The 19,674-nt window shown below is 58.2% G+C and overlaps 3 protein-coding genes and 1 long non-coding RNA gene across 4 annotated transcripts in view; 3 read left to right on the top strand and 1 right to left on the bottom strand.

Moving 5' to 3' along the window:
- Positions 1 to 2,891: 2,891 nt before the first annotated feature.
- LOC108310411 lies at positions 2,892 to 5,531 on the bottom strand. The gene is made up of 2 exons (XR_001827738.2): positions 5,085 to 5,531; positions 2,892 to 2,964 (listed from the first exon to the last, which is right to left on the bottom strand). It is a non-coding gene; the product is annotated as an uncharacterized LOC108310411 (long non-coding RNA).
- Positions 5,532 to 5,564: 33 nt separating this feature from the next.
- ZNRD2 (zinc ribbon domain containing 2) lies at positions 5,565 to 8,101 on the top strand. Its single transcript, XM_017537459.2, has 4 exons — positions 5,565 to 6,849; positions 6,941 to 7,092; positions 7,222 to 7,306; positions 7,724 to 8,101. The coding sequence occupies exons 1-4, from the start codon at positions 6,753 to 6,755 to the stop codon at positions 8,065 to 8,067; spliced, it is 678 nt and encodes a 225-aa protein (XP_017392948.1). The 5' UTR covers positions 5,565 to 6,752; the 3' UTR covers positions 8,068 to 8,101.
- A 302-nt stretch (positions 8,102 to 8,403) lies between these two features.
- FAM89B (family with sequence similarity 89 member B) lies at positions 8,404 to 10,544 on the top strand. Its single transcript, XM_017537460.2, has 2 exons — positions 8,404 to 9,320; positions 9,722 to 10,544. The coding sequence occupies exons 1-2, from the start codon at positions 9,030 to 9,032 to the stop codon at positions 9,998 to 10,000; spliced, it is 570 nt and encodes a 189-aa protein (XP_017392949.1). The 5' UTR covers positions 8,404 to 9,029; the 3' UTR covers positions 10,001 to 10,544.
- Positions 10,545 to 12,421: 1,877 nt separating this feature from the next.
- EHBP1L1 (EH domain binding protein 1 like 1) overlaps positions 12,422 to 19,674 on the top strand; it is a 17,908-nt gene continuing 10,655 nt past the window's right edge. The window contains exons 1-9 of the mRNA XM_037741598.1: positions 12,422 to 12,811; positions 15,448 to 15,505; positions 15,710 to 15,805; positions 16,315 to 16,368; positions 16,460 to 16,638; positions 16,717 to 16,859; positions 17,307 to 17,342; positions 17,438 to 17,506; positions 17,590 to 17,630. Coding sequence (XP_037597526.1) covers positions 12,708 to 12,811; positions 15,448 to 15,505; positions 15,710 to 15,805; positions 16,315 to 16,368; positions 16,460 to 16,638; positions 16,717 to 16,859; positions 17,307 to 17,342; positions 17,438 to 17,506; positions 17,590 to 17,630 — 780 coding nt within the window. The 5' untranslated portion in view covers positions 12,422 to 12,707. The remainder of the gene's footprint in view (positions 12,812 to 15,447; positions 15,506 to 15,709; positions 15,806 to 16,314; positions 16,369 to 16,459; positions 16,639 to 16,716; positions 16,860 to 17,306; positions 17,343 to 17,437; positions 17,507 to 17,589; positions 17,631 to 19,674) is intronic.

Below are 19,674 nucleotides of genomic sequence, written 5' to 3'. Positions count from 1 at the left end.
CCAGGATGGTCTCGATCAATTGACCTCGTGATCCACCCGCCTCGGCCTCCCAAAGTGCTGGGATTACAGGCGTGAGCCACCGCGCCCGGCCTAATTTTTGTATTTTTAGTAGAGATCGTGTTTCACCATGTTGGCCAGGAAGACCTCAATCTATTGACCTCATGATCTGCCCGCCTTGGTCTCCCAAAGTGGTGAGATTACAGGCATGAGCCACCATGCCTCACCGTGCCTGGCAGAGGTTCCTGGATTCTTGAAGCCCAAAGAAGGTAAAGGACTTGGCCAAGGTTACACAGCCAGCCAGCAGCAGAGCCAGAACTTGAACTCAAGGCTCCTGATGCCTTGTTAAGGGATTGGCTGGACAGGGTGACAGCAGCTGCATGATGAATGTTCTGTCTCAGGAGGTAGCATTGCAGTGGTTGTTTTCTAGCATTATATCATACTGGCTACGTCTTGTACCAGCTAAGTGAATTGAGAAATTCTGCTGAGCGCGGTGGCTCACGCCTGTAATCCCAGCACTTTTGGGAGGCTGAGGCGAACAGATTGCTTGAGGCCAGGAGTTCAAGACCAGCCTAACCAACAATGTGAAAACCAGTCTCTGATAAAAATACAAAAAATTAGCTGGATATGGTGGTGCATGCCTGTATTCCAGCTACTCAGGAGGCTGAGGCACAAGAGTGGCTTGAATCGGGGAGGGAGATGCTGCAGTGAGTCGAGACCACCCATTGCACTCCAGCCTGGGCGACAGAGTAGGTCTCTGTCTCAAAAAATAAAATAAACAGGGAAGGCTGGGCTCAGTGGCTCATGCCTGTAATCCCAGCACTTTGGGAGGCCGAGGTGGTGGATCACTTGAGGTCAGGAGTTTGAGGCCAGCCTGGCCAACATGGTGAAACTCTATCTCTACCAAAAATATAAAAATAAGCTGGCATCCCAGCACTTTAGGAGGCCAAGGCAACTGGATCATGAGGTCAGGAGTTCAAGATCAACCTGGCCAAGATGGTGAAATCCCACTTCTATTAAAACTGCAAAAATTAGCCAGGTATGGTAGCAGGTGGCTGTAATGCCAGCTACTCAGAAGCCTGAGGCAGGAGAATTGCTTGAACCCAAGTGGCAGAGATTGCAGTGAGCCGAGATCGCGCCACTGCACTCCAGCCTGAGCAAGAGTGAGACTCAATCTCAAAAAAAAAAAAAAAAAAAAAAAAAAAAAAAAAAAAAAAAAAAAAAGGACCTTCTCAAAAATAAAAATAAACAGGTTATCAGTGGGCTGATATTTATGAGGCCCTTAACAGATGCCTGCCACATAGTAAGCACTCAGATATGTGAGACCTTTTCATCATTGTCTGGATTTTTGAGCCAAGATGGGTGGGGTGGCAGGAGATGGGCTGCTGGTGGGGAGGAGGAGAGCCACCGTGCCATGAGGGCTGACTGTGTGTCAGGTGCTGTGCTGCCTCTCTGAGTTCTGAATGTCTTTGGGAAGCTTCTAGGCTCTGAAGAAGTGACTCATAGGGATCGGGTGGGTGGACAGAGGGAAAGGGGCTGCTCATCAGTTTTGTTTTTGAGACAGAGTCTCACTCTGTTGCCTGGCTGGAGTGCAGTGGTACAATCTCAGCCCACTGCAACCTTAACCTCCTGGGTTCAAGCGATTCTCGTGCCTCAGCCTCCAGCTGGAATTACAGGCAGCCACCACCACGCCCAGCTAATTTTTGTATTTTTAGTATAGACGGGGTTTCACCATGTTGGTCAGGCTGGTCTTGAACTCCTGGCCTCAGGTGATCTGCCTGCCTTGGCCTTCCAAAGCATGGGATTACACCTGTAGGTGTGAAGCACTGCTCCCAGCCTCACTCATCAGTTTTTTTTTTTTTTTGAGACAGAGACTCATTTTATCGTCAGCCTGGAGTGCAGTGGCGCAATCCCGGCTCACTGCAACTTCCATTTTCTGGTTTCAAGCAATTCTCCTACCTCAGCCTCCCAAGTAGCTGGAACTACAGGCACATACCACCACACCCGGCGTTTTTGTTTTGTTTTTTTTGAGACACAGTCTCTCTCTGTCACCAGGCTGGAGTGCAGTGGCACGACCTCAGCTCAGTGTAACCTCCGCCTCCTGGGTTCAAGCAATTCTCCTGCCTCAGCCTCCCGAGTAGCTGGGACTACAGGCGTGCGCCACCATGCTCGGCTAATTTTTTTGTATTTTTAGTAGAGACGGAGTTTCACCATGTTGGCCAGGATGGTCTCAATCTCTTGACCTCGTGATCCACCCGCCTCGGCCTTCCAAAGTGCTGGGATTACAGGCATGAGCCACCGCGCCAGGCCGCGCGCGCGTGCGTGCGTGCGTGTGTGTATTTTTAGTAGAGATGGGGTTTTACCATATTGGCCAGGATGGTTTTCCAAACTGCTGTGATTACAGGTGTGAGCCACTGCGCCCCACTCATGTTTTAAAGATGAGGGATGGAAGTGATGGCAGCCTGGAGAGGACAATGCTGTCCTAAAGCATCTGTCTCCAAAGACTCTTTACTGAAAGTGGCTGTTATTAAATCCCTCTAATGTGCTACTTACTGTGGGCAGTAAAATGATGGACACTAAGTCGGGATTGGAAATGAAATGAACCTATCTTCATGCTTGATAAATCAGGGAGCTCTTCTGCCCTGCCACTCTTCCCTATCTTTTGAGCACAGGCTCAAGAGGTACACTGGCTGACAGCAGACTCCCAGCCCTGTCACTCTGAACTGGGTGACTGTGGATACATCTCTTACTGCTCCAGGCCGCGGCCTCCTCATCTGCAAATCAGGAATGATGATAAGACCTAACTGCCAGTGTTGTCCTAAGGAGTAAGTGAGATACTTCACAAAGAGCTCTTAACACAGTGCCTGGCCCAAAGAAAACACACACACACAAAGTTGAGTGTGATTATTTTTACTGCTGTATCATCCAGCCACTTCCTGTTTCACAGAAATGTCAAGGTGATTCACACTGCAATGAAAACCAAAAAAAAAGAATAGCTGACCCCTTTTCAGTGCCTGTGAGTGTGAAAACACAAATGACGTAAGTTATGTTTTTCAGAGGCACAGCAATGTGGCATAGGCCACTTGTTGCCATCCACCAAATGAGCCAGCCCAGGGGGAGCTGTATTGAGCTGCGTGTGACTGAGCTCCTGTGGCGTGCTCTGTCACCCAAGAAAGAGCCTAATTACAGCCATGTCATCAGTGCCACAAGGAGGGACAAATGTTGGACTGGATCACATGAAGGTGTGATCTTTTTCTCTTCTTTTTAGACACGGTCTCACTCTGTGGCCCAGGCTGGAGTGCAGTGGCAGGATTTCTGCTCTCTGCAACCTCTGCCTCCCAGGTTCAAGCAATTCTCCTGTCTCAGCCTCTTGAGTAGCTGGAACTACAGGCTCACCCCACCATGCCTGGCTAATTTTTGTATTTTTAGTAGAGATAGGGGTTTCGCCAATTTGGCCAGGCTAGTCTTGAACTCCTGACCTCAACTAATCTGCCCGTCTCAGCCTCCTAAAGTGCTGGGATTACAGGTGTGAGCTACCAAGGCTGGCTGAAGGTATGGTACATTCTATCAGCGAGGGAAGGGTCTGAGAGAGCCCAAGCCTACTGCTCTGCAGACACTGGCCTGTTCACTGTGACTGCTGTGAATAGGCTTTACCACCAACACTTGTGAGCACCTTCTATGTCAAGGACTGTGAAGCATCTGAGATTTTACCCAATTTGCAAGCTAACAAGGTAGCCCATCAGGTTCATGGATGCTGGCAGAATACATGAGTCCTTCACAGAGACTTTATCACTATGCAGCAAACAGCATGAGCACCAGCATATTTCCATCAGTTCCTGTTGACCCTAAGTCCCATGGGGGTGACTCTGATAGGCTCATGTAGATGTGAGCACACAGAGTGAACTGCATTGCAGGAGAGGACACTGAGCTTAGGAAACTCAAAGCCAATAAGCATGCCTGTCCTCTGCTCTGAAGGGAGACACTATCTCCATCTTCCATGGCTATTCCCTAGATAAATATCTTTGAAGCTGGGTGCGGTGGCTCATGCCTGTAATCCTAGCACTTTGGGAGGCTGAGGCAGGCAGATCATCTGAAGTTGGGAGCTTGAGACCAGCCTGGGCACCATGGTGAAACCCTGTCTCTACTGAAAATACAAAAAAAAAAAAATTAGCCAGGTGTGGCAGTGCATGCCTGCAATCCCAGCTACTCGGGAGGGTGAGGCATGAGAATCACTTGAACCTGGAAGGTGGAGGTTGCAGTGAGCTGAGATTGCGCCACTGCACTCCAGCCAGGAGATTAGGGTGATATTTGTTCCCCCAGCGCCCTCCCTGCAGGCTTCAGGGGACCAGTGGCTGTGAGTCTCCGCTGTAGGCCACAGCTCGTGGGCAGCCCTCCCTGGTTATGCCAATGGAGCAGTGTGCACTGGAGTGATGTCCCTCAGTCCCTAGCCTCAGTGGTTTCAGCTATTTCCTGCGGAGGCCCTGAGAGATGAAAGAATTTGGTTGGGTATCATTTGAGTCAGGCATCATTACTGGACTGGACTCTTTCATTGTTCCCTGTCACTGAGTCCCCTCCACAGACCCTGAAGAAGGGTTGTCATCTCCCATCCTACTGGCAGCAGCTTTAGACACCCAGGGCCACAACCTCCTCCTGGCTCTTCCCCACCACACTCCTGGTTTTCCTCTCTGCTCCCACCAGCTGCTCTTTCTGGTCTCTGGCCTGACTCTACCTCCTCTGCCTGACCTGGGAATGGTGACCTCCCCGGGGCACCCTGGACTCTCTTCTCTCCATAGTAAGCCCACCCTTTCCCACTGTCGTAGATGCCCCCTGTATAATCCCAAGCCTCTGTCTCCAGGCCAGATGTCCTGCCTGAGCTGCTGACTCCCGAGTTCAGGAGCCTCCACTTGGATGACTCACGAGCATGTCAAACTCAGCAGGGCTGGAACGGAGCTGTGGACCTTGCCTGTGTTTTCAGCTCCTCTGCCTCCCCTCTTCCTCACCCATCGAAAGATCAGGCCAGGAAGTGGGGGCCATTCATGTCACCCGCCTCCCCAGCACCCCTACTTCACCCAGTCTTTGCATCTCACTTCCCAAATACAACTCCCTGGGGCCAAGTGAGATTTGCTCTCCTGGGATGAAGGCAGGGCGCCCTGACACAGTCCCACTGCAATGAATATATAGGGGATAATACCCCATACAAGGTTGTCATGAGGAGTAAATTGAAGAGATTAAGTGGGAGGACTCAGACCTAGGGGTCTTTATAGGTGCCAGGCAGCATAGACAGTTGAGTGGACATCGGCCATGATGGTAACATAGTCGGTGCACTGAAGAATTCAGAGTAGGGCTGGGATCTGGAGATGGTAATAACCTGGGGGTCTGTGCATGCAGGCTGGAGTCCAAGAGATGGTTCAGAGAAAGTTCCTCTAGTCAGCCTAAGGCTGGGTGCTGTGGCTCACTGCTGTAATCTCAGCACTTCTGGAGGCTGAGGTGGGAGGATCGCTTGAGTCTAGGAGTTGGAGACCAGCCTGGGCAACATGGCAAAACCCCATCACTACAAAAAAAAAATACAAACAAAACAAAGCAAACAAAAAAAGCGGTGGCTCTAGTCAGCCAGATAGAAACGACTTGGGGTGCAGGCTCTAAGGTACACAGCTGCCCAGAAGCCTGGCTGGTAGATGGAGATGTGAACGGGGCACAGGGCTCTCTAGGTGAGCAGGAGGCAGCAAAAATGACACTTCCAGGGGGTCTACATGGGAGGAAGATGGGGCCAGGAGGAGGGCACTTCAGGCCAGACTGAGGGAGAATGTGCCATCCCGAGGAGACTGCTGATGTAATTATGAAAGTCTATGTCCTAGTTCCTGTAACACTGCCCTGGTGTACAACCTCGAGCCACTGCAGACTGCACGTCTGAGGACCCCTGCCTGCCCTGTCTGGCTTCTCTGAACCTAATAAGGGAGAGGATACATATGGAAAAAGAACACAGAAGAGAAAGACAAAAAAAAAGCACCAAGGTCCATGTTCAGATAGCCCTGGTAATTTTAACTTGCAGCTCACCCAAGAAGAGCTTAACGGTCGCGAGAGTATATAAGAAGCCCCCACCCGACCCTGCCCAGCACGCAGCACCCAAGGGAGGCTGGAAGCGGAATGCGCGTGCCCAGTACAGCGCTATTCAGTCCGCAGGCTTTTTGAGGGTTTCAACTTCAAAGAAAGGTCGGCTTCGGGGCGGACTTTGCTTCAGTCCCAGGTCTCGGGAGAAGGCGGGGAGACAGACTGGGACACCGAGCCTGCACAAGGGGAGGGATCTTGAAATAGGCGGAAAGCGAGAATGCTCCCCTCCGGGCCCGGTTTGCCAGGCGAAGTGAGAAGCACTGAGGCCTGAGGAAGCTCCACGCGCGCGCAAAGGGCCGCTCGCTGTGATTACCGGGGTGGCGATGGTTGTGAGAACGCTGCTGCCCCGCCTGTGCCGAAAGGGAAACCCCAGGGGAGGCGGAGGCCAGCGGGGACCTGTGGTCCCCTTCATTCACGACGGACAGAAAGGGCGACCCCCCAAAGCCACTTCCAGATCTTGCGACGGGAGCAGAGTTACCACAGAGACGCCCGTCCCAACGCCCATCGGAAGTTTCAGTCCCCTAGATTCTGGCTGACGACGCGTCCCCAAGGCAAGTTCTTCGCAGCAGCCGACCCGCCCCACTCCGGACACAGCGAGGTCTGAGGACCACGTTGAGGCGTCATTTCCGTCGTGATCCGCGGCCGCTATGGAAGGGGCGGAGCCGCAGCGGAGAGCGCTCAGCTTAGACGTCATTTCCGGGGAGCCCAGCGGAGGCCACGGCAACATGGCCCTGAACGGCGCTGGTGAGGACTTGGGCTGCAGGGGCTTGTGGCTGTGGGTACGGGAGGCAGCCCACTGCGGCAAGATCCCAGTCTCTGTACCTCTCTTCCCCAGAAGTTGACGACCTCTCCTGGGAACCCCCAACTGAGGCGGAGACGAAGGTGCTGCAGGCGCGACGGGAGCGGCAAGATCGCATCTCCCGGCTCATGGGCGACTATCTGCTGCGCGGTTACCGCATGCTGGGAGAGACGTGCGCGGACTGCGGGGTAAGGCGAGACCCGGGAGAGTGACAGGGGATGGGGCCTTGGGCCAGGCCATTCAGCCCTTCCTCGGCCCTCCCCTCTGGACCTCATCGCCGCGTCTCATTCCGGCCCCTTGTGCCTTTTGGTCCGTAGACGATCCTCCTCCAAGACAAACAGCGGAAAATCTACTGCGTTGCTTGTCAAGAACTCGACTCAGATGTGGATAAAGATAATCCCGGTGAGGGTAAAATATAATCCGGGCAAGGTGCGGGGTGTGTGATTGGCGGAGAAACGTGATGAGTGGTGATAGAGGCCCGAGAACAGTAGGCCTGGGAGGTGACAGTGGAGTCTCTGGGTGGGGCAGAGGTAAAATGTTTTCTCCTTTAGGCTCTAAAGAGAACCATTCACTCAGTAAGAGTAGCAAGCACCTTCTGTATGCCAGCCACTGTGCGAGAGTCTGAGCTCAGTCAGACCCAGTACTGATGGAGAGTTGAAACTAGGGCATAAATGTGATACATAGTAGAAAGTGGATAAGTTGCCTTATAGAGGGACAGGGAAAACACCTCGAGCACAGAAAGAGCAGAGCAGAAAAGGAGATGGCTCAGGGCTGAGGTGGGCCAGGCATCCTGACCATTCTGCTCACTTCTCTTTTTAGCTCTGAATGCCCAGGCTGCCCTCTCCCAAGCTCGGGAGCACCAGCTGGCCTCAGCCTCAGAGCTCCCCCTGGGCTCTCGACCTGCGCCCCAGCCCCCAGTACCTCGTCCGGAGCACTGTGAGGGAGCCGCAGCAGGGCTCAAGTCAGCCCAGGGACCACCCCCTCCTGCTGTGCCTCCAAATGCAGATGTCATGGCCTGCACACAGACAGCCCTCTTGCAGAAGCTGACTTGGGCCTCCGCTGAACTGGGCGCTAGCACCTCCCTGGAGACTAGCATCCAGCTGTGTGGCCTTATCCGGGCGTGTGCGGAGGCCCTGCGCAGCTTGCAGCAGCTGCAGCACTGAGAGTAGCCCCTGAGAAAAACCCTCTAGAAAAACAGCTGTTCCTCTGTGTGGTTTGTTCTTTTCCTGGTTCTGAGTGTGCATGCCAGCCCCAGCTCCACTCACTTTTTTCAACTTTTGGCCTCTCACCTCTCCACTGTCTGCTCTCCTTGACGCCCTGAGATGAGTTGAGCCTGTTTCTGCTCAGTTTCCCCAGTCAGGATGAGGGATTAGCCAGAGGACTATGTGATGCCCCTTTTCTCAGGAAGAGGACATAGCCTCTTCAAAGGTAGGAGCCAGAGGGCTGGACCCTACCCTCGTCTCTGGCAGCACCTCTGCAACCTCTTCCGCCATCCGGTGCCCATTCCCCAACTGGAAGTGAGATTTTGGGTTCCAGTCCTCTTGATAGATTCCTCTCCTCCCCCTGAGCATTCTGACCCTATCACCCTATCCCAGCCATGCCCACCCCAGGTACTCAGACACCGACCGACAGGAGTTTGTGGTGACCCCAGTGTCAAGGAGCACGTTAGGCACCAAGTGTGGACTTGCCAGTCTCCTGACTCCACTGTTAGATCATTTTCCTTGGGAGGGTAATGGGCAGAACTCGGGGCTTGGGGGGCGGCGAGGAGCGGGGCGCGGCAGGGAGACGAGGCAGCAAAAAGAACCGCGAAGGGACCACGCCTGCCCCTTTTGGCCTTTCCTCCTCTCCGCCTCCCTTTTCCATCTCTTCTTGGGTGGGTGCCCTGCTGCCTTTCCTCAGCTTTGCGCAACGTGGTCCCACAGCTGTTGCCTTTTTAAGAGAGGCCCGGCCCATGCGGAGGGGGTGGGGCAGAGGCGGAGTCTGAGGAGCTTGGGAAGGAACAAAGCGCGGCCTGCGGGCGGTGGCTGGGCTCTGGCGGGGCCGCGGGGTGCGGGGCCTGCGGGCGGCGGCCCGGGCAGAACGTTGAAAGGAAGAAGGTGGCATCGCCGTCTCCGCCGGCCCGGCCATGAACGGGCTGCCCTCGGCCGAGGCGTCAAGCGGCGCGGGCTGCGCCCTGGCCGGGCTCCCACCGCTGCCGCGCGGCCTCAGCGGCCTCCTTAACGCAAGCGGGAGCTCGTGGCGGGAGTTGGAGCGCATCTACAGCCAGCGCAGCCGCATCCACGACGAGCTGAGCCGCGCCGCCCGCGCCCCGGACGGGCCCCGCCACGCAGCCGGCGCCGCCAACGCGGGACCCGCAGCCGGTCCTCGTCGTCCTGTCAACCTCGACTCGGCACTGGCCGCGCTACGCAAGGAGATGGTGAGTGGGTGGGCGCCGGACCAGCGGGGCGAGGGGCTGCCGCGGAGCGCAGAAACCCGGACAGGCTGCCTGGGTCTCAGAGAACTTGCAGGCACCGGTTGGGTTCCGAGGGTTATGGGAACGATAATTAGTGATAGTTACCAATTATGGCAATAGTTACCCTATATTTTCAGACGTTTTGCTGATGTGACTTCATTTCATCCTGCTAAATGCATGATAACCCCATTTTTTTAGGTGAGGGTCAGGACTTGCCTAAAGTTGCACAGCTTGCAGGTGGTGCCTGATGTCCACAAAAACTTTGTTTAGGAAGGTGCTGGGAAGATGGGCCCACGATTCCAGGGGATGGGGCTGGGCTGGGGTGGCTTGGACCCCAACTCCAGCCCACCCTCAGTTGTCTGCAGGTGGGGCTGCGGCAGTTGGACATGTCCCTGTTGTGCCAGCTGTGGGGCCTGTACGAATCAATCCAGGACTACAAACACCTGTGCCAAGACCTGAGCTTCTGCCAGGACCTGTCATCATCCCTCCATTCAGACAGCTCCTACCCACCTGATGCGGGCCTGTCTGACGACGATGAGCCTCCTGATGCCAGCCTGCCCCCTGACCCACCACCCCTCACTGTGCCCCAGACGCACAATGCCCGTGACCAGTGGCTGCAGGATGCCTTTCACATCAGCCTCTGAAGGGCTGGGGGGCAGGTGGGCATGCATCCATGCAGAAGGCTCAGAAGCCCCCCTCGGCGAGCCCTCAGACTGCAGAGCGTGCGCCTCCCCACACCGCCTCACCTCACAGGAGGGCCAGGCATGCATCCCTCAGAGGCGAAACTGCCAAACCCCTTCTCCTGTCTTGGGTTGGCTGGCACTGGGGCAGGCACCTAGAGTACAGCCTCTGCCCATGGCACTGGGCCTCCACTTCTTCCACATATGTGCACCCCCAGCTTGGCCAACCCTCAGCCTTGCGGTGGGGCCCAAAGCATCTTCCCCTCTCCTTGGCGTCTCTGGGATTGGGATGAGTGCCTGGCTCCCATCTGCTCACCTTTTGTTGCTATCGGCAGCTGCTGGCTCAGGGGCATCCCACCTCCGGGCTCCGGGTTCCTCTGTCCTGGAAGGGCTCCAGGACCCGTCCCTACACCCTCCCACGGCCAGAAGGGCCAAGGCCCCATGCTGGATATTTAAAGTTAGGGGCCGGCCTCCTGGGCGCGTAGATAAATAAATACTCTAAGCGTCACTGTGCTCTGGCTGGCTGGTTCTGGGGCGGGAAGACCGCGGTGTTTTGGGCAGGTGCGGCCCCGCGCTCTGCCGGCAGGTGGCGCCCGAGACCCCCGAGTGAAGGCCCTGCCGTCCTGCCCGGGCGGGGCTGGGGACGCTCAGGCTGGTTGAGCCTGTCTCCGCCGCTGAGTGACTGCGGTCGAGTCACTTCCCCTCTCGTCGGGGCCTTGGAGTGCCCCGCCCCGCCCCCTTCGGACTTTCCCTGCCGGCTGGGAAGGAGAAGGAGCCGCCCACCTTGAGGAGGGAAACTTTCCACCCCGCGCGGGGCGGGGTTGGGGCGGCGCAGGAAATGGGTGGCTGGAGTCGGCGGAGCAAGGGGCCCCGGGGTGGGGGAGGGGGGAGAGGGCGGGGAGGCGCCTTCGGGGATGGCCTGGAAGCTCAAGCCCTGCGGATGGGAGGGAGAGGCGGCGGCACAGGCGGAGGGGAGTGAAGTCGCGGCACCCCGGGCCTCCCCGGAGGCCAAGGCATGAGACTCCGCAGCGGTGGGGGGTGATTGGGGTCCCAGGCACCCTTATTCCCCCGCTCAGTCTGAAGACCGCCAGCTCTCCCCACAGCACTAGCGGCCTCTATAGTTATCTGTAAAAGGTTTTTATTAGGAAATCGGGGACCCACACCGCTGGGACTGGGAACCAAACTTAGGTGTCAGGCCCATCGGAAAAAGCCTGCACGTTAGGAGACGGTGGGTACTCAGCCCCCCGCGCGTGCACACTGTACCCCACAACCTCCTGAAAAGAAGTGAAGCCACACACCGAGGCGTGCGGACGAGCACTGCATCCCCGCGCCCTGCTGCAGACTCTTGCCTCCTGGAGATGCAGCCCATGGTAGTCCTGGCCCTCAGACATCCCTTTAAACCGAGTAGCAGTCGCGCACCGGGCTCCTGTCCATCCACACCTTGCAGAGCAGCGGGGAGGCAGCAAACTGACCTGTTGCCCCAGAGCAGCTGACACCTGCGGAGGCTCATTACCAAGCAGGGTGAGTGGGTAGGCCATAAGGGCTCTAATCTAGGGGTTCACAGAGCCGCTAACGCCCCAGGCAGGCTTTTCTCGGGGAGAGAGAGTAACATACACACAAAAACGACAGGTTTTCCCATCCATGATAGCGCATCCCTTTCAATAAGGCATGGCAAAATCAGCCAGCTCCCTGCTAAATGCTTTCTGAGGTTGCATCCTCTCAGTGATTCCGTAAAAGGCCTGTCTATAATTATCCCCATTTAACAGACATTGAAACTGAGGCTCAGAGCGTTAGCGCTTTGCCCATGGTTACACACTTGGTTGGAGGTCAGTTGTGAATCTCCAGCTGCTCGTCGTGGGTTGGGATTATCTTCACACTTGACAGCAGAGTCAGGTTCTCAGATTGCGGGAGGGTACCCCCCCACACAGGTATGGCCACCGAGGTTAGTCCTGACTCTACACCTTTTGCTCTGCTTAAGACGTGGGTGGCTGCACCCTGGAGTTGAGGAGAGCTGGTCCTCGTCCAGATTCACAGTATGACTGAGCAAGTCCCTTCCCCTTTCTGGGTCTCAGTTTTCCTAGATGGTGAAATGGGGCCAGCAGTACATACCTCCGGGGGCTGCGGGCAGGAAGGGAGGCGGCCCAGGCAGCTCTCTCTAGGGTGGCACCAAGTTTCGGGTTGCCCTCTCTCCGGGCCCAAGCGTCCCTCACCCGGCCAGTGGGGTCCAGGCAGCCTCTGCGCGCAGCAAGCGGGCGCTGCGGTCGGGCGACACCCCCTCCACACCCCCGCTCCCGCTCACACTCCCCGGTCACGACGCGAGGCCCCGGAAGCCGGGTTGCCCCGCCCCCACGCTCCTGCCCCGGCCCCCGCCCCGCGCCGGAGCCCCGCCCGCCTTCCGACGGGGGTGCGGCTCCAGGAAACGGCGCGCTCGAAGCTCTGCGCTCCGCCACCCGACGCGCTCCAGACCCAGACGACCCCACCGACTCAGCCAGACCATCCGACGGGCCCCAGCGGCGGCAGCGGAGAGCGCGATCCCGGGTTGGAGCCTGGGACACCTTAGCACGGACGGGGCGGGCAGCGCAGACAGGCCATGGGGACCCGGGCCAGGCCAGCGGAGGCGGGCCAGCGGGAGTCCCGAGCCTGAGAAGTGGGCAGCGGGGCAGCGGTGGCCATGACGTCGGTGTGGAAGCGCCTGCAGCGCGTGGGCAAGCGGGCAGCCAAGTTCCAGTTCGTGGCCTGTTACCACGAGCTGGTGTTGGAGTGCACCAAGAAATGGTGAGTGGCAGGAGGCCGGGGGTGGGGGGGGCTTCCCCCCCCCCCGCTGGCTGGGACCCCATCCGGCCTTTGAACCTGAGAGGACTCTGCCCCCAAGCCCAGTGACCAAATGGGCCCCCACCTCAGCTTGGGCCCTGGTTCCGTTCCCAGACTTGGAGATTCAGAGACCCTTGCAACTTGTGGGACCCCTGGAGTTGGGGGTATGGGCAGCCTTCCCTGCGTGGGGGTCAGGACTTTCAGGCCTGAGGCTCTGCCTGTGTCCACTCCCTCCTCTGCTGTGGTCAGGGCTGGGAGAGGGAGGCCGCATGTCTTCTGCCAGAAAGGTGGTTCAGGGTGGCGTGGAAAAGGGAGCACGTTTTGAGGTCTGCAGGTGGCCAGGGCTGGGACAGAAACCTCCCTGACCTTAGTCCACCCCACAACAGAGATGTTGCCCCTCCTCCCCTGCCATCTTGAGCCAGAAGAACCCCTCCAACTCCCGCCTCTTCAGCCAGAGTGTTGGGAGGCTGGAAACATCTCCACAATGTCCTTAAAAGGGTAAACTGAGTGCTGGGAGGAATGAGGAGGGAGGCGGGGGGCGGCTTAAAGGGGCCTGAGGACCTAGGAGTTGTGGGTCCGGGAGGAGAGGGCTGCAGAGGGCACAGTGGCTGGGTGAGGGGCGATTCACTTGAGGGTGCAGGCCCCAGCCCGGACTGCCAACAGACTCAGGGGCATCTCATTCACATGCCCCCACCCACAGCTGCTCAGGCCCCTGCGTCACACCCTAAATATACGTGCTCGCTGGTGTCAGCTTCCCTTGGCTGGATTAGGGCACAGCTGTGGGGGCCTCACCCACCAGGCGGGGCTAAATTTAGGCTCCCCAGGGGAAGGGCTGGGGCAGGAAGGGACCATGGGGTCCAGGGTGAGGGGAGTGAGCAGGAGGCTGGGGTCCCTTGGGCAGCTGCCTTGCCTACACTGGGCCTGCTGGAGGGCCGTTCACTCCATTCAGCAGAGCACCAGAGAGCTTGGGGGCTGGCACTTGAACTCTGGCCTCTGGCTCCTGCTCCAGCATCCTGAGGGAGGCCAGGGAAATGCTGGGCACGGCAGGCTGAGGGTGCCGGCAGTGTCAACGCAGCTGAGTCACAGGCAGCTGTGGGTAGGGCCTCCTGGGCTGCTTAGCCCGGAGCCCAGGCCGGGAAGCTGCCCCTGCCCAGGTCGCAGCTTCCCAGGAGGGCGTTCCCAGCCTGAGTCAGGCTGCCCAGCCAAGCCCCGCCTTCCCTAGGCACCCCCTGTCCGCTTCCCCTTTCTGGGAAGGCCCCTTAGTTACCCTTGCTCTGCCATTGCTGGCAGTTTGGGCTTGGGGAAGGGAACTTGGCTCTGGGCTGGAGGGCTCTAGGCTCAGCAGTATAACCTTATTTGGCTCCAAACCTCTCTGAGCCTCAGCATCCTCAGGGTTAACAGAAAGCCAGTTATCCTGGCTTGGCTCCCAGAGGAGCAGTGAGCTGGGCAAACCCGAGCATCTGGCGTGGGGCTGGGTACAGGCAAGGCAAGCTTGTGTGCTGCCCTCGGCCGATTGTTCCCTCAAGCATCACCTCTCCTGAGTAGCAGTTGAACATCTAACCCAAAGGGGCTCTCTGCCCCCAGGCCCGGCTGTGAGAGTCCACTTAGTGTCTGGGAATGGGCCCTGTGCAGCTGTCCCTCTCCTCTTGCTTTGCCTCTGCGTCCCCATATCTCTGCCTCTTGTGTGTCTGCCCCGGCATATACTGTTCTGCTTAGATGTCACCCCCTGCAAGTTTTCCCTGATTGCCCCGCAGGCTCCATTGTCATCATCTTGCTGCAAGGCTGATCCTCCTTAGGACCCCTGGGCCCAGCAAAGGGCTGGACATGGTCGGTGAGGGATGACGGTGTTGGTTAATGGCAAACTGACCCTCTGCTGCCTCTCTGGCCTCACCCCCAACTCTCTGACCTCATCCTCCAGCCACAGACCCTTGGACTTGCCATTCCCTCTTTCTCCAGATCCTCGCAGCCCATCTCCCGTCACTCATGTCTCTGCTGACACCCAACCTCAAGGAGACTCCCAAGGGGTTCCCTCACATCACCCTGAAGTTCACTTGTTAAAAGTATTTTCCTTCTTGACTGGTAGTCTGCCCCCACCTCCATTGTCCTCCCTGGGAAGTTCTTGCCTCTCCTTTGCCCTGCTCTGTCCCCAACACTGGGCTGGGTTTACAGTGGGTACTCCACAAACATCTGTGCATGAATGGATTTCTTTTACCCCGTCTTTGTCTCTATGTTGGAGTCTGCATGTGTGCGCGACACTCCAGTGCGCATCTGTGTCTGGCGTCTCTTGCCGCGTCCCTGTTTCTGTGTCTCGGTCTCTGTACATGCCTGTCCCTGTCTCTCTTGCTGTCTGTCCTCATAGTCAGTGCCTGCCCACACTGTCTGGGCCTTTGCCCTTCTGCTCCGGCCCCACCCTGCCTCAGCAGCTCCACCCTGCACCCTGTGGCCCCAGATAAGGGGCTGCCCAGGCCCTCTCCTGGAGGGAGGGGGAGGTGGGCAGAAGGAAGACCCTGAGGGAGCTGGGGGAGGAGGAGGAAGAGGAGATGGGGAGGCGGGTGAGCCTGACTAAGCAGCCCACTCCCTTCCCCATCCCACTCCCCCAGGCAGCCGGATAAGCTAGTGGTGGTATGGACCCGGCGGAACCGACGCATCTGCTCCAAGGTGGGGAAGGATGGCAACTGGGGGTCCAGATTAGGGATGTGGGCCAAGGGGAGGCTGAAGGCGGCAGATGGGGGAGTGGAGTCAGGTTCAAGTTCAGATCAGAATCCACAGAGGGGAGAGGAAGATGGTGTCAAGGTTGGTGATGGGGGTGGGGGTGAGAGGAAAGAGTTAAGATGGGGTGAGGACTTAGATTGCCCCTTGTAGGCCCACAGCTGGCAGCCGGGCATCCAGAACCCATACCGGGGCACTGTGGTGTGGATGGTACCTGAGAATGTGGACATCTCCGTGACCCTCTACAGGGTGAGTCTCTAGCCCCCCAGCATGGATGGCAATGGGCAGGCATTTGCAACCCAGGCAGTCACCAGGGTCTCCTGGTAAGTTGTTCATCCAGATAGAAGAGGATGTGGGGGGTGAGGCCAAGAACTGGGGGGACCTGCTCAGCATGACTGGCCCAGGAGGTCTCCTTGCAGAAGGCAGCATTTACCCACCCAACACATGTAGCATGAGAGGCAGCTGGGACCAGAACCTGGGCATTCCGGGAGGAGGAAGCAGCATGTGTAAAAGCTGCCACCCCGTGCCTGTAGTCCCAGCTACTCGGGAGGCTGAGGCACAAGAGTCACTTGAACCTGGGAGGCTGAGGTTGCAGTGAGCCAAGCACCACTGCACTTCTGCTTGGGTGACAGAAAAAACCCCCATCCAAAAAAAAAAAAAAAAAAAAGATGCCACCAAGCACCTCCTGAGCCAGCGCAGGCTCTACTCCCTTTGCTGTTGCCCCAGCAGCCCTGTCTCACCAGCACCCTTCTTCCCAGGACCCTCACATGGACCAGTATGAGGCCAAAGAGTGGACATTTATTATTGAAAATGTGAGTGTCTGGAGTGGGCTCGGGTCTGGAATCTTGGGGACCCTGGGACCGCACCGATGCCCCTTTCCCTTGTCTCCCCTCTGGCCCACAGGAGTCTAAGGGGCAGCGGAAAGTGCTGGCAACAGCTGAAGTGGACCTGGCCCGCCATGCAGGGCCCGTGCCCGCCCAGGTCCCGCTGAAGCTGCGGCTGAAGCCCAAGTCGGTGAAGGTGGTGCATGCTGAGCTGAGCCTCACTCTCTCAGGGGTGCTGCTGCGGGAGGGCCGTGCCACGTGAGTGCCCACCTGCCCTCCTTGACCCTGGCCTGTGACCTCTGACCCCCACCCTCACCTATGACCTCTGCCCCCTAGGGATGATGACATGCAGAGTCTCGCAAGCCTCATGAGTGTGAAGCCTAGTGATGTGGGCAACTTGGATGACTTTGCTGAGAGTGATGAAGACGAGGCTCATGGCCCAGCAGCCCCCGAGGCCCGTGCTCGAATCCCCCAGTCAGGTGGGCTCACAGCCTGCTGCAGATCAGGGCTGCCAAGACCTGGGGAGGGAGGGTTGCCCGGGCCACCAGCCACTGGTTGCTCCCGCCCTGTGATGGGAACTCGTTACTGCTTAGGCAGTCCCAACCAGCCCAGCAGCCTCGATTGTCTCAACCCGGCTGCCGGTCCCATGGTGGCCTCGGTCTTCAGCTGAGTCCTGGAGGATGGGTTCCCAATGCCTCCCTGGGCTCGTGGGTCATCTCCTCATCCCCACGTGGTGCTTGCCAGGCCCGTACCTGACCCAGGACAGTGGGTCAGAAGCCCAGCTCCTGATCGCTCACCACCAGCCCTCCTGGGCCAGCAGGGGCTTCGTCATCCCTCCCCGCTGCTTGTCCAGGCTTTTTCTCTGTCTGCTGTTGTGGTTCTCTCTCTCTTTCTCTTCACATCTGTGGGCCTGTCTCTTCTCGAAGGCCGGGGCGGTGCCCTGAGGCCGGGGCGTTTCCCAGGTAGGCCCTGCACTCTAGTTGGGGGGAGGGGGTCAGGCCTGCAGGGCCCTGCCCTCGGCTAACTCTGCCCTTTTCCCCGATCCTACCACCCCCAGATCCTTCTCGAGAGCTGAAGACGCTTTGCGAGGAGGAGGAGGAAGGCCGAGGACGACCCCAGCAGGCAGGTGAGGCCCAGGCTGGGGCTGGGGTAGGGACTGGACCCCAGGTCACCGGGGCCAGGCCTCAGCATCCCCCACTTCCTCTTCAGTTGCCAGCCCTTCTAGTGCTGAGGACACCAGCTCAGCCCCTGTGAGTGCTCCTGCACCCCCAGCCAGAGCCTCCCGAGGCCAGGGGTCAGAACGAGCTACTGAAGCTGGGGGCCAGGTGGGCCCTGAGGCCCCAAGGCCCCCGGAAACCTCAGCAGGGATGAGGTGAGCTTTGGAACCAGCCCCACTCCCCCATTGCCCCCGATAGGAACTGCATCCCTCACCCGATACCAACCTGCCTCTCCAGGGCCCCAACCATCTGAAGGGTGGGGGATGGTGCTGAGAACTGGGGGCATGTGAGCCCCCAGCATCCCTTCCTGCTCTCTTCTCAGGTCTTCAAGGCAGCCAGGCCAGGACGCGGCCCCCACCCCAGCCCCTCGGCTCCGGAAAGGCTCGGATGCCCTCCGGCCCTCAGTCCCCCAAGGGGAGGATGAGGTCCCCAAAGCCTCAGGGGCTCCCCTAGCAGGATTGGGCTCTGCCAGGGAGACCCAGGCCCAGGCACGACCTCAGGAAGGGACAGAAGCCCGTGGAGCTAGGCTGGGCCCAGGCATTGAGGAGAAAGGCTCTGGAGAGCCTTTTGGAGGGCAGAGACTCAAGGCTGAAGAGATGGGTACTGGGGACAGGCCAGAGGCCAGTGGGGGGGATGCTGAGGCCAGTCGGGGGAACACTGAGGCCAGTGGTGTGGACAGTGAGCCCAGGGCAGGAGGCAGAGAGGTCAACACTAAGAGGGCAGGAGTCAGAGCTGGGGAGGCTACAGAGAGTTCAGCAGTTTGTCAGGGGGATGCTGAGCAGAGGTTAAAGGTGGGACATGTGGACACTAAGGGACCAGCGGCAACAGGGGCGACCCCTGAGGCTCCTCCAAGGGGCTCTCAGGAGAGGGTGGGAGTCAGGACTAGGGATGAGGCTCCCTCAGGCCTGAGCCCGCCCCTAGTGGAGACTGCAGGGCACTCTGGGCATCTTGGTGACCTCCAGGGGGCCAGGGTTGCTGCAGGCCAGGAGAGAGAGGGTGCAGAAGTGAGGGGCGGAGCCCCTGGTATTGAGGGGACAGGCCGGGAGCAGGGCCCCTCTGTTGAAGCAACAAGCACCGGGCCACAGGTGAGCAGCTGGCAGGGGGTCCTGTTATCAGCTACCCAGGGGGCGATATCCAGGGTTCTGGGGGCCTGGGAGGCAGAAGCTGGGGGTTCACGGGTCCTGGAGACAGAGATTGAGGTGGTAGGGTTGGAGGTGCTGGGGGCCCAGGAGAAAGAAGTTGGGGGGTCAGGGTTCCCAGAGACGAGGACACTAGAGATTGAGGTACTGGGGGTCTTAGAGACAGAAGCAGCAAGCTCAAGGGTCCTGGAGGTGGAGGTTGCGGGGACAGCACAGTGTGAGGTACTGGAGACCCAGGAAACCCAGGTGGCGGTCACAGAGGCCCCAGGGACAGAGACTGGGGTGGCAGAATCTGAGGTATTGGGGACCCAGAAAACAGAGGCTGGGGGTTCAGGAGTTGTGGGGACAAGAACTAGGATAGCAGAGACTGAGATACTGGGGACCCATGAGATATCTGGGGACTCAGAGACACTGAGGCTGGAAGGTAAGATAGCAGAATCTGAGACGCAGGGGGCCCAGGAGACAGAGGTGAAAGATTCTAGGGTACCAGAGACAGAGGCTGAGGGGACAGAGGCTAAAACATTAGGGACCCAGGAGATAACAGCTAGGAGTTCAGGGGTCCCAGAGACAGAAGCTGAGATAGCAGAGTCTGAGATATTGGTAGCCCACGAGATAGAGATGAGGCTTTTGGGGGTCCCGGGGATAGAGACTGGGGCAGCAGAAGCTGCGATATTGGGGACCCAAGATATACCATCTGGGGATTCAGGGGTCCCAGGGATAGAAGCTGATATAACAGGGATCCAGGCTACAGAGGTGGGGGGTTCAGAAGTTCCAGGAATAGAGACTGGGACAGCAGAAGCTGTGATATTGGGGACCCAAGTGATAGCATCTAGGGGTTCAGGGGTCCCAGGGTTAGAATGTGAGGTAGCTGGGACCCAGAAGACAGAGGTGGGGGCGTCAGGGATCTCAGGGCCAGAATCTGAGGAAGGTGGGGCCCA

Source organism: Cebus imitator, unplaced genomic scaffold, assembly GCF_001604975.1.
Source record: "Cebus imitator isolate Cc_AM_T3 unplaced genomic scaffold, Cebus_imitator-1.0 Scaffold102, whole genome shotgun sequence".
In the NCBI taxonomy this organism is placed as follows: Eukaryota; Metazoa; Chordata; class Mammalia; order Primates; family Cebidae; genus Cebus; species Cebus imitator.
This window is presented reverse-complemented; position numbering and strand designations above follow the sequence as displayed.

Coding starts and splice junctions, on each gene's coding strand:
- ZNRD2 (XM_017537459.2), top strand. CDS start 6,753: ATGGAAGGGGCGGAGCCGCAGCGGAGAGCGCTCAGCTTAGACGTCATT. Junction 6,850..6,940: donor CATGGCCCTGAACGGCGCTG/GTGAGGACTTGG, acceptor TCTCTTCCCCAG/AAGTTGACGACCTCTCCTGG. Junction 7,307..7,723: donor TGTGGATAAAGATAATCCCG/GTGAGGGTAAAA, acceptor TTCTCTTTTTAG/CTCTGAATGCCCAGGCTGCC.
- FAM89B (XM_017537460.2), top strand. CDS start 9,030: ATGAACGGGCTGCCCTCGGCCGAGGCGTCAAGCGGCGCGGGCTGCGCC. Junction 9,321..9,721: donor CCGCGCTACGCAAGGAGATG/GTGAGTGGGTGG, acceptor AGTTGTCTGCAG/GTGGGGCTGCGGCAGTTGGA.